At 33.8% G+C, this 13184-nt stretch overlaps 1 protein-coding gene and 1 long non-coding RNA gene across 2 annotated transcripts in view; one reads left to right on the forward strand and one right to left on the reverse strand.

Moving 5' to 3' along the window:
• PCDH15 (protocadherin related 15) overlaps positions 1 to 13184 on the forward strand; it is an 857865-nt gene that overhangs the window by 253876 nt on the left and 590805 nt on the right. Inside the window, 2 exon segments of the mRNA XM_021073535.1 lie at positions 5901 to 5915; positions 6407 to 6472. Coding sequence (XP_020929194.1) covers positions 5901 to 5915; positions 6407 to 6472 — 81 coding nt within the window.
• The window catches only part of LOC110256793, a 53521-nt gene that overhangs the window by 11630 nt on the left and 28707 nt on the right, over positions 1 to 13184 (reverse strand). The window lies entirely within an intron of this gene.

The following is a 13184-nucleotide window of genomic DNA, read 5'->3' on the forward strand; positions in this document are numbered from 1 at the left end:
TGGTACAACTTAGAGTATGTTTCTATTGATCTTATAAATTTCAAAGTTGAGCTCCTTTTCTTTTGGATGAGAGTCAAAATGTAAAACAAGGAGTTTTGTCTTAAAATTTCACTCCTTTTTGTAATTTCCTGGAAATGAATATTCCAAAGATCAACAGAACAAATGAGGATAGTCCCACTGTTGCTGCTTGTGACAAGCAAATTGAAAGAAAATGTTTGTACAGCATGGAATTTAAAGAGAGCACAGCACTCCTTTGAATGAGAGGTCAAATTGCTTTGAAATAAGTAATTCAGAGCACGTGTTCATGAAAATGAAAGCTTCTAAACAGGAGAGATCAGATGACTTTGAGTATCCAAAGTAATAATAGAGAGAGAATATGTTGAGAAGAGTAGAGGTTTCAGAAAATGTCTAACTCTTTCATGATCTTTCTTCTTGATCATTTGGACACCAATGAATTTGCAGACTATTATGGGGCCAGTGGGTGACTGTGAGCAGCTTATTACTTCCTTAAACTTGGAGTTCAAGGACTCTGTTTGCCTCTAGTAAATTCATTCCAGGATAGTGTTGTAGATTGATATCTGGAATAAGAATTCAGACATTTTTCTGTCCATACAGACTATCAGTGACAAACCATGTGACTGCTTTTACTCTTAATGAAAATGCATTTCACAACTACATATGTAATAAGATCAGCCCTCACTGGAAGTTTAGGGAAAACCAACAGATTCTCTACTATCTTTTGATCAAAGGAAAAAATAGAAGTGATTCTCCAATATATCCCTCCTAAAATAATGATAGTTTAAAATTTAAAGGTGCATCTATTCTGCCTATACATTTTGGCAGGCACTATTCTAAGAAATTATTATAGATTTATCTCATTTATACTTTTAATGAATCTATGAGGTAGTTATACTATTACACTTATTTATGTAAACTGAGGTGTAAGGTGTTAATAATCTAATTTTACACAAGTATTAAAAGGCAAAGATGTAAAAGTTAGTTTCCCGATTTCTAAGCACATTTTCTTCAACTCTATATAACGTGTTAGAAATCAATTTCTTTAACACTTTAAACATCTCCCCCGAAAGACTTGAAATGGCAAATGCTAATGATTTAATTGGTTATTTTATCCATTTGTCATGAGGCGGATATTCTGTTTCAACAAATATACTGAATGATTATAATAATGTATCAAATACTCTGATAGGTGCTAAAATATTTCACTGATAATCATAGGGAGCTAATAAAGACAATGACATCTCAAAGATTAAAAAAAACTTAGGTTGTAGAGGGCTTTTAGAAATTTTTGTTGGATATTTGGTTGAGGCTCTTCATTTGTGCATTCAAGAAATAGTTGCTGAGAGTCAACGACATGGTAAGAACTTACCCTATGAATACAATTCTGAGAAACAGAAACAAGATCTAGATCATCATTGTGTTTTCTGTCAGCAAGGAACCAGATATTCATAAACTGATATTAGAAGGCAGAGTTATCGAAGTATGTATCAGGGAAACTGGAGATCAGAAATGATCTTTGAGAAGGTGAAGCACATATTAAAATCTAAAGGATATGAAAGTAAATTATGAGTTGAGTGTGAAGGTGAGAAACTAGAAATATGGAAAGATCTCGAAGTAGCTCAGGATGGAACATAGAGTAAAGAAAAGAATAATCTGTTTGGAATCCAGAGCCTAAGTGAGAACATGGAAATAGATGAAACTAGAGAGGAAGGAGGAGGCTATGTTTTGCAGGACCTTGTAGGCCATATATTTTGGTTTTCATTCTAAAATCCTACTGTACAGAGTTAGAGGTTGTAAAATTTTGTTTCAACCTAAATGCAAGGGCACATCATTAAAAAATAAGCAAGTTTTTATTTGTAAAAGATCCTTGTGGTTAAAGATAGAAAATTAAAGTATAGGACAAGATGACCTGTAGGGTGAACAGGTAAGAGAACCTATTTGAATAGGTAAGAGATTGGATTAGTATAGTGACATCAGAAATTGAAATCTGTAGGTGGATATCAAGTTTCTTCGGTAAGGATTAAATTCAAGATGTATTGAGGGTTTCAGTATAAAAAAGCAAGGGAGATGGACAGGCTCAAAGGTGTTCCCCTGATTCCCATTTTATGCAACTTGGTGCAAACTGGTGCCATTCACTGAAATCATACCTACTAGAAGATGCCAGGTATGGGCTGGTGATAGCAACTAGAGTTCATTCTGAAGTGGTAAATTTAAGGCTCCTTTGATATTGCAAGTACATAAGCTCTCTGAACAGTAGAATTCAAAAGAGGTCTGGCGAAGAAGTACAATACACTAGTCATATTGATGGCAGTTGCCATGTTAATGTGTAAAAAAAAAAAAAAAATCAGTACAGTTGAAATTTTATTAAAAAGACACTCTTTGACTTTAAATAAAAGTTTTTTGAGACTAAGCTAAAGATGGAAATAAGCTCTTCCTGGCTGTTTTCCCTTCCTAGTAAGGAATGGACATATTTGGACAATTCTGGATTTAACCTTTACAGAGGAACATGCTCTTAAGCTTCAGGCTACAATAAGAACAGCATGATCACAGTTTCAGTACCTTTGAAACCAGTTATTACACATCTTACTCTTTTTAAGTTTTAAATATGACTTGTTGCATGCAATTTAAACATATATAGAAATATATATGACTTATTTTTAGCTTGACAAATTTGCAGAAATAAATCACACTGGGCATTCAGGTATTTGTATTCATATCCTGTACTTTACAACAAATTGGATATGGGACTCGAGTAGAGGCCTGAGAGGTTAGAAATTTGAGGCACAAAAACAATGAATTTGTGATTTAACCTGAACAGTCAAGGGTGAAATTAAATAGATTACAGGAGTTCATTTCCAAGGTATAGGCGTCATCAGCTAACCTGTCTTTCCTGTGGCAGACAGATTTTCCATAGACCATTGAGAATAGGCTCATCCAGCCCCCAAATTGCTTTCTAGCTTTCATTTTGATTTCCACTTGGGTATTTTGCATATATAATACACACTGGCTAGTCCATGCAAAATTATTTTTTCAAGGCAGTTCTGAATACACTTTTTATTAAAAATAGTTTTGTACATTTCAAAACTAATTATGCTTTCATGAACATATCATTCCAAAGCAAATACTTTGGCTGTAGTGAACAACGCTATTAATAGATTATTTTTATGAGCCTCTCTTCATTAGTGTTGTCTAAAATTTTTGCATAATTTTTGTTTTGATTCAGAATAAAGGTTATTAGTTGGGCATGAAAAAAAAATCTTATTGTGGGATTTTTGAACCTCCTAGAAGAATAAAGCATAGTGAAAGTCATCTAAAGAAGTCTGACTGGGAGGAATTATATCTACACCTTTATTCCTAGGCCATTTCTGTTGTCAAGGTCATAATAAGAACAGACGTCTTGGCAGTGCTCAAGAAGGGATGTTCAATGAGAGATTGCAGCTGGACTGACTATAGATCAGAAAAATTCAACAAACATTCAGGATCAACCAGGTTCAGAGGTTACCAAGACTGAATATGACACAGATTCAATCTGAAGGAGCTTTGGGGAGAAACAAAACAAAACACACATTGTATATTTCTTTGAAGAAATTTTCCCACAGGAATATAATATATATTGAAGGAGTATAGAGAAGTGGCATTTAGCCTAGACTTAACAATAAGGAAACTTTTCTAAAAGAGGTGATTCTTTGTCAGGTTTTTGACAGAGATAGGAGTTAACTAGGTAAGAAGATGAAGAAGGATGTTTCAGCAGTTGGAATGGTTAATGTAAATTTGGTTTGTTGTGGCTACAGAATGATTGAGGACTGTGGGAAATGTAAGGGAGGGAGGGTGGGCTGGAATATGGGAATTCGTACTTGACTTAGCTGTGCAGAGTTAAGTCTAACCATAAATTTAATAGTAACTGAGTGGTGAGAGGTTTTTGTATATTTATGCCCAGCTTTCTCCTCCTTTCCTTTCCCTTTATCCTGCCTGCCTGTTATTAAATATCTATTCCTCTATCAATATCCACCCATAAATATCCCATGCCTTTTGACTACTTTTCAGCTATGAGGATCTTAAAGCAGTGACCTTATAAATATTATATACATATATATACATACACATATACACAGAGACAAAGAGGTGAGGGGAAGGGTCGAAGGAGAGAGATAATTGTATTTCAAAGAGTATGTCAGTACTCTTCAATACTAACAGAGCTGCATTCAGTAACCCCAGAAATGGCTTCTCGTAAAAACTAGTTGTTTCCCTTATTCTTTCCACAAATTGTCTCTACCTTCTTTATGTGTCCATTTCCACACCGTGCAGGCATTGCCCTCTAATCATTTGTGTTGTTAGTAAATCTATTAAAGTATTGACTCACAGACCACATCATGCCATACCTGTGTGGTTGTGTATGAGTCTTTCTTCTATCTGATCTCTAACTTCCCTACCCGAGATCTCTGAAGAAATGAGTTGATTTTTTTTTATTCCCATGTTCAGCACATAGTAATTTATCTACTCATTTGATTGAGTAGTTTTTGAGTGTGTAGATGAAAAAAAAGTTAGGTGAACATAATAAGAGAACATGAGAGTAAAAGTTTAATTCTGATCAGAGGTATGGGCAAGTGTCTGTGGAATAGGTAAAATCTAGTTCTACCGAGAGAAACAGAAATTTTCCAGGCAGGAGTAGAAGCAGAAATGTATTTAAGTGACATAATTTCCTTAACAATACAAGGTACATTCTAGCAAAATAATGGTTCTGATGTGACTAAAGGGCACAGCTGCTTAATTCTAAGTAAACAGCATTGAGACCATGACATTCTTTTTAAGAAATTTTTCTTCACTCCAAAGGAACTTCAGTTTTTTTTGTGAAGAGAAGTGACATTATTTTACCTTTGATGTAGATGCATAAAATAATTCTCATGAAATGAATAAATAAATGCAAGATGAGAACAAAGCTTCTAGGAGATCAGTGAGGAAACCACTCCAAGAGTAGAAATAACAAATGGTGGGGAGCTGTGCTATGTCAGTGGGTATAGGAAGGAGTGTAATGAATATAAGAAATTTTAGATAAAAAATGCTGCTACTTGAAACTCCTTAACATTGATAAGGATGAAGGGAGAAAAACTGTAGATTTCTGACATTTTAAAAGCTTAATATGAGAGAGCACATATATCAAAATATAAAATAGTGCTTTCTGAAGTCCTTATTATTCATGCCCATTTACATAATATGTAGCAGAATTTTCATTAAATAAGCCTTAAAATCATCTTCAAAATAGCACACAAACTTGGATGGCTTTAAGCAAATTTGATTTATGTTGCAGTCACAAGAGTGTATCATGTACACTTAACTGCATAACAAAGCCCTATCAGGCTGACTGAGTACTTTCTAGGAGAGCGCTTTGTGTCCCAGAAGTGTATATTTGACATCTTGTAGTCAAAGCTTCCATATTTTTAATTATTATAGATATTATAGCTCATGATACTATTTAGATATTTTCACTAGATTCCTGAGTATTAGTAGTGTTTGAAATAACAGGCTATAGTCATCACTGCTGAGTGACAGACACTATTAAGATTTAACACAGGGATAATAAGACAATTCATAAGCAATTTTATTCACCTTTTCATAGGAAATGTGTATTTTATGTTACATTCAAATTGATCTGTAATTTTTAAGATGTTAGTGACATACATTATCAAGTTCACTTGTTGGTACTGTGTCATAAGTCTGATGTAAGGATTTTATATATTCCATTTCCACAAATCATTAGGTGATGTATCAGCTATTGTATAATGCTATTTATATCTTTAAATCCTCACTAAATATATACATATATTCTTTCTTCCTTTCATTTTTCTGATCTGCTTCCATTGATGACTCTATACTTTTGACTCCAGACTGGCAATATGAGGGTAAGATGACAAAAATGAAATCTCAACCTCATGAGCATTGCTTGTCTGTCTTTGTTTTATTCTCCTTAGAACATTAAAATTCTATTCACTCATTTTAATTAGACCCTTTATCACAATTAAAGTCCAATTATGTTTGTTTCTGTTGTGAAGCTTTAATTACAATTTATCCTTGTTAATCATCCCTTTATGTTATTTCTTTGGGTTAAATTACCATCCCATTATCTCTGTCCTGAAGGACTTCTGCTCTCCAGTGGTCTCTGCTGGTATTTTCTCAGAAATAATTGAACAGTTCCATGATACACCAAGCGTCTCTGTATGATGTGGTATGGAATCTATGTAGCTCGTGAAATTTTTTTAAATATAAAAGTGTTTGAAGTAATGATGCGTATTAATTTAACATAGGATTTTTAATATCAATATACATCTGAATGAATTCAATTTCAGAATGACTGCCCCTGCATTTTTACTTCTTTGTCTTGTTTTCTCTTTAGATTGCAAACTAGCTAGGGGAGGACCACCAGCCACCATAGTTGCCATTGATGAAGAGAGTCGGAATGGTGAGTGAGCTTTGTTTTATAAATGACTTAATCCAAGAGTGATTTCTCATTTCAAGATTTGATATGTGCAGAAGTACTAAATGAAAACTTCAGACCAAATCCACTAACAGTTCCCCTTTAATTTCTCCCCTGTACGAGTTTAAAGTATGTTAGTCCCTGGAAATAGTTAACTTGGGTTACATTATGAGATACTCTTTTGATGAAAAGAAATATTGGTTGAATTCAAGATAAGTCCAAGAACACATCTAGATACTGGCTAGAACTTTGTCAATAGGTAGAAGTGACTTTCACATGTACTGGTACCTAGTCATCTGGTACCTAGTCATCTTGCTGAGACAGAATTTATTCCTCCAAAAAAGTGGACCACAGGGTAAGCCTTGCACTGGTCATTTAAATTTGCTATAATTTGGTGAGGATTAAGATCCATGACCTATTAGACATGCAGATTTAAGAATCAGAAAACTGAAAGTGCTTAGGAACAGAGAACAGAATAAAAGGTTTAGAACAGATGAGGGAATCTGAATTTTCATTCTGCCATAAGTAACTAATTCCTAATTTATATTAAGTCCTTAAAAAATAGTTTTCCATATCAAAATAACTATTTAGCACTTTTGCTCTGCAAAAACTGAGTCTCACTAAACTTTACATTTAAAAATTCTCCTCCATTAGGTAACGAAATGGAAATCCCCTAAGTCTTGTTTTTTATTTTAAACTGTTCTCAATGTGAGAATATTTTGTGGCTCATTTTTGTCTGCTAATTCTGTTACAGTCCTTCCATTGAGTTTGACCTGTACTTTCTGTTTTGGCTAAACAGTGTTTTGTGTTTTGTCTTTTTAAAAAAGAATCTCAAATGTCTTATTAGACTGGAATTTAACCTACCTCTATTTGACATTTTCTATAGTATACATAATACTGGTATTGATTCACTTTATCATGGATTTATTGTGCCGTATTAGAAAAATTTTGTTTACTTTTTAGAAGAATCATCATAAACTTTATTATTGAACATCTTTCACACCCTTTGGAATCAACCAAAAATGTGCACAAAAATGCTGGCCTCTGTTTAAACAAATTTAAGTGTCTATACCAAATTTTAGAAATATATTTTAAGTATATATGGTTGAATGTTTATTTTTAAAGTCAATCCCTATTCACTTGAAAATGTATGACATCAATGAGTTATTATGATGCATTTAAATTAACTGGAAATTAGTCCCCTATGTATCTACCGGGAAAAAATACTAGACCAGAAAAATTGTCTCGCATATAGAATTATAGTTTGATTTCCTTAACTATTCTCCCGTGAACATGTCTGTTTTCTAAATATCCTACAGTAATTTTGCTTTTTAATCAGAGACAAAATATAAGTGTGCTAGAAGACAACCCTGTATTTTCTCATTGTTCACCAATTCCCTTGAACATATATGGTGAGCTGAACAAAAGCATTTAATTTTACTAAACAGTTTTAACATGTAATTCTACAGAGCAAGCTTATTTTGCCAACCAGATAATTATAGCTATGGTAATGATATTTTACCTCTCCTTGTGCTGAGATCCCACTTTTTAAAGGAGCTCAGGAAGGATGTTGTCATAGCAGTGTTGTATGGTGGTATGTAGTGAAAGTTCAATATTTATGTTTAAGAAGAATGTGATATGATGTAGTGGAGTAATGTTGTGCTCTTTAATTGGCATATTTTGTAGAAACTGCCAACTACTCAGAATGCTGCCAAAGTTATTTGAGTGTCATCACAAGGAGTATAAATATCAATCTAGGGATTACATATTTTACATTTTTTCACATTAAATTTCTAAAAATATGGTGATCAAATGAACCTCTGCCAGATATTATAATGTAATGTGTAATCATCCTTGCCTTAAAAGTCTAAAGGACACTATCTGTGAAAACCTTTTCATGTTTTTCTTTAAACAATCTAAGGAATATCCCAATAAAACAATTAATTCCAGTTTTATTAAAACGTAGTTTCTTTTTTCTTGCATCTTTCTAATTGATAGTAACAAATCATGTGCGTATCCTATTTTAACATTATAATAACCATTTATTTTTTAAGGTTCTAGGGCTTATTAAAATAAATCATATCAAATCCTTTATTAAACCACACTGGTAGGTTTTGTGGGTCAACTTGCCTTTGGCTTACTTTATTGATGTCTATAGCTAAAACAATCTCTATTGCTAAATATATCCTCTACTATAGTATAGTTTTTAAGTAACTCAGGTTTTTAAAAATCTCTTTTTCTTATAGAAGGCACTAAGGTACATTCATAGAATGATCATTATTTCTCGCCTGCATCACGCATTTCAAGATTTTATACGCTGTGGGATGGACATTTTCCTTTTTGTGAATATGCATGCTAAATACATTTGCACACATATTTGTTTGAATTAAAAATTTAAAAGATGGAGATCTATAAACTTCTTTTTCACCCTGGGATCTGTTAGATTGTTCCCCTCCTTGATCATTGTTCTTAGCAGCATACTGATAGCAAATTCATTATATCACCCTCAGTCTGAACCAGTTTATTTTTACCACAACTACCAGAAAAAAAAAAAAAAATCAAGCTTATGTAGTAAGGACACAAAGTCAACCCATTGATTCCTGACCACCACGAGAAGGCTCTCAACCCAGTACATAGATCATGTTTAATGAGCAGTTAGAATTAGAGTGGAAAATGTATACTGAGAGACTTAGAACATTATCTTATTAAATGAGAGTATCTAGAATTTCTTTGTGTAAAAACTATGTATGCACAAAAACCTGCACACAGACATTTATAGAGCTTAATTCAGAATTGCCCAAACATGGAAGCAAGCAAGATGTTCTTCAGCAAGTGAATGGATAAATCAACTCTGGTACATCCAGACAAATTTAGCACTAAAAATAATGAGCTCTCAAGCTATGAAGTGATATGGAGGAAACTTAAGTCCATATTACCAAATAAAAGAAACCAATCTGATAAGCACACATACTATATGAATTCAACTATGACATTCTGGAAAAGGTAAACATATAGGGAGAATAAAAGATCAGCAGTTTCCAAGGGCAGGTGGGAGAAAGATAGGCAGAATGAAGAGGATTTTTAAGGCAGTAAAAGCACTCTATGATATTCTAATTATGGATATGTCATTATACATTTACCCAAATCCATATACTATTCCAATAATGGGAACCTAAGGTAAACTATGGACTTTGGGCAATTATGATGTGTCAATGTAGGTTCATCCTTGATTTTTTCAAAATGTGCCATTCTAGTTAGTGATGTTGATAATGAAGGAGGCCATACATGTATGGAGGCAAGGGTGTGTGGGAAATCTCTATCTCCTCATTTTCACTGTGAGGTTAGTATTGAGAGTAGTGTTAAGTTTAAAATTAAAGAAAAAATAAGGAATTTTTTTTTTTTTTTTTTTTTTTTAGCTTTACTGGACTCTGATTTCCTTAATAGCATTAAGTCCTTACTGGAAGGATAAAGGGCAGGAACAGTTCTACTAGAACTATCTAAAGCTTACCCCTGAGTGCCAGCCAAATCAGGGTTTTGGCTGCTTTACATCTATGGGATGGAATTCAGACTTTGGAACAACTGGTTCAGACTAATTCTCAAAAACTAGATAAATACACAGGCAACGCTGAGCGAAGGGGACAATAAAATGGTTTGAAGTCATGGTTTGAACACTATGATTGTGCAAAAGTGGATAGATTCAGAGGCAAAAGGCTATTACTATATCTAGGCGAGAGATTAGAAGGGCATCCTAAATGCTCTTTATGGTTTTAAAGTTGAGATATTGTGGGCTCACAGAAAATATGAGAAATGAAAGGTGACAGTGTCTTCACATTATGAAAGTTGCTTCAAAAGAGGATGTCACAGTTGATTTAATGAAAATGTGTCCTGGCCTTTGCCAGGGCATATTCCAGAGCTAGGTATGAACTGAGTTGAGTATTATAGGCCATCCTGTGCTTCTGGGGAGGTAGAGGAGGTTTTAGAAAGGAACAATGAATTCAGTTGGTCATTCCTTCTGTGAAGTTTCTTTGGCCCAAAAAAATCTATCTAGGGAAGGGAGGGCAAGTTGGCTCTTTCTTTGAAAGAATTATGATATTGAGGGGCATTTAGAAGTTGCTCACCACACCATCATTTTCCTCCATTATCACAATCACTGAGCTTGAATAGTAGATTAAATTTTTATCTTGATGTCCTTCTTTGCTATAAGATATGCAATGGGCAACTGTAAGCAAAGGAGTTAGCCTAACAAGTGCCTTACAGACCCCCAAAGGCCTGCAGGTAGAGTTACATACACTCTTAGTAAAATAGGCCTTGCACTTATACAAAGAAAAGTCACAAATAACAAATGTTTTGTTTTATGAATACTCTCAAGGTTTAAACAAAGTATGACGAGAATTTTTTGTTTTTTGTTTTTTTTGTGTGTGTTTTCTTTTTGGCATCCAAGTGTTTGGAACCCTCCCTTTCTGCCTCTTCAGAGAATGAAAAGTAAGGTCTAAACTGGCAGAAAATATTTTACAAGAATAACTAGAGTGGCAGAAGAGTAAATTATGTAGAATATAGCTCAGTAGATGATGACTAGAACCCCAGATGAGAGACTGAACAAAATATTGAGAAGAGAGGAGATGCCAAGTTATCAGCCTGGACAATAGTGTTCTATTGGAGTAAAGTGGAAGAGGTTGAGGGTGCCACCAAGAGGTTGAAGATGCTAGTGATATACAGGAGGTGAAAAACATCAATAGAGTTCCCATAGATAGTCCTTGGCTCATGAAAATTGGCCAATGTTATTAAACATTGAAATCCTTATCTGAGCATGTCCTTAGGCCATATTTCTTTCACTGTGTCAAAACAAGGATACAGTTAAAATCTTTCGGGTTTTAATTCTGCCTCTCAGTTCTGTAAGTACTTCTGTTACTCCAAATAAGACACAAAACGAAGTGTTGGCTACATAATTTACATAATAAAGCCTGAAATATAAGTTCTTAGATATTAAGCTTCTGAAAAACTATAGAGTCTTACTGATGAAAATAAAAGAGAGATCTAGAATATATGTCCTATGAGAGTGATAGTTCTAAGAGTTTGGTTTTAAACAATTACTTTCTAAAGGCACTTTTATCCTACCTCTATTCTGCATCATTGTGTTATTGCCAAGGTAAATAACATCAATCTCTTGGGTGGTTTGCATTAAAAACTCCTAGAATTCTATCTGAAATACAGAAAAGTTAAAAACCAAGTTAAAAAATAAAAAGGCTTTATACAGCCTACTATACACTTACAGGACACAGCAATTTAACAATAGAGCTTCTTTCTATACAGATGGTAAATAGATGATTGTACAAACTAAGTATTCAAAGTAGTATTTTGTATGGTGTTATGAGATCATTAGCATTGACATCAAGCAAATGATGTTTAGTGCATATGAAAGTTTTATTTTTCTGTAAAAATGTGAAAAAATATGTTTCTATTGTTCTATAATTATATATCTCAAATCGATTCTTAAGGTGCCAAAATATTAAATCTTTTTTCAAGACCTTAGTGTTGTTCTGGCTAGATTGCTGTGGATATTGCATAGCCTCAGAAACATGATTACACATTTTATTTTTCCCAATCATATCAAGTCATTCTGAGTTCTTTCTAGTGAAAGATATACACATTAATGAGGAAATCAAATTTTTATGTAAATTATGAAGGAGTTAAGTGAAACTATCCAAACTACATTTGTCGATATTAGACCTAAGTTGATATTAAAAAAAAAAAATACTCATGTATTTTAATTCTCTTATAGTGACTAGGACAACTTTTCCCGTAGAAAACAAATTGGCTCTGCTCATTACTGTTAGAGCTACAAATGCAACAATGCATTCTGCTTTTCATTTGTGCCAAAGTATCATTTTCTAAAAGGTCAGCAGCAGCAAACTTCTGAATATTTAACTGTGGAATGACTTGAAAAGTTTCTAAGCATTAAGAAAATAGGTTGTCACTTATCCCAGGTTATCAAATTGTATTGACACTTAATCATGTATTTCATTTATGATCTTCCTTTTTCTCATATGTTGACTATATAGCATCCAATATGCAATGGTCATGTTGGAATGAAGGAAAAACACATTCTATTTCAGTTATAGTTTTCCTTTTTCCTTGAATCCTTTACTTTAACCTTATGTCTAATAGAAATAAATCTGAGTAATTCCCATTGGGGTTCAGCAGTAGTGAACTAAACAAGCATCCATGCGTATGCAGGTAGGACCCCTGGCCTTGCTCAGTCGGTTAAGGATCTAGCATTGCCATGAACTGTAATGTAGGTTGCAGACATGGCTCGGATCCAGTGTTGCTATGGCTGTGGTATAAGCCAGCAGCTACAGCTCCAATTCAACCCCTAGCTTGCACACGTCTATATGCCACAGGGGTGGCCCTAAAAAGTAAATAAAAATGAAAATAAATCTGAATTACATAGGGCTTAATCCCAAATGATACTGTTACAATGAACACTTTTTTTTTTCTTCTGTAAAGACAGTATCTAAACCCTAAGTCACTAGGGAAATCAGCTGAAGCTCGTACTTGTTTTTTTTGCATAGACTGTTGGAACATGAGCCATAGGCCTTGGTGGGCAACAAAAGTGGGCCTGTGTGGTACAAGGAGGGAAGAAGTTCTGTTAGGTTCTCTCTACTTGTAACTGTATAGAAAATATCCTTCAATTTTTTTC

This window comes from Sus scrofa, chromosome 14, assembly GCF_000003025.6.
Source record: "Sus scrofa isolate TJ Tabasco breed Duroc chromosome 14, Sscrofa11.1, whole genome shotgun sequence".
NCBI lineage: Eukaryota > Metazoa > Chordata > Mammalia > Artiodactyla > Suidae > Sus > Sus scrofa.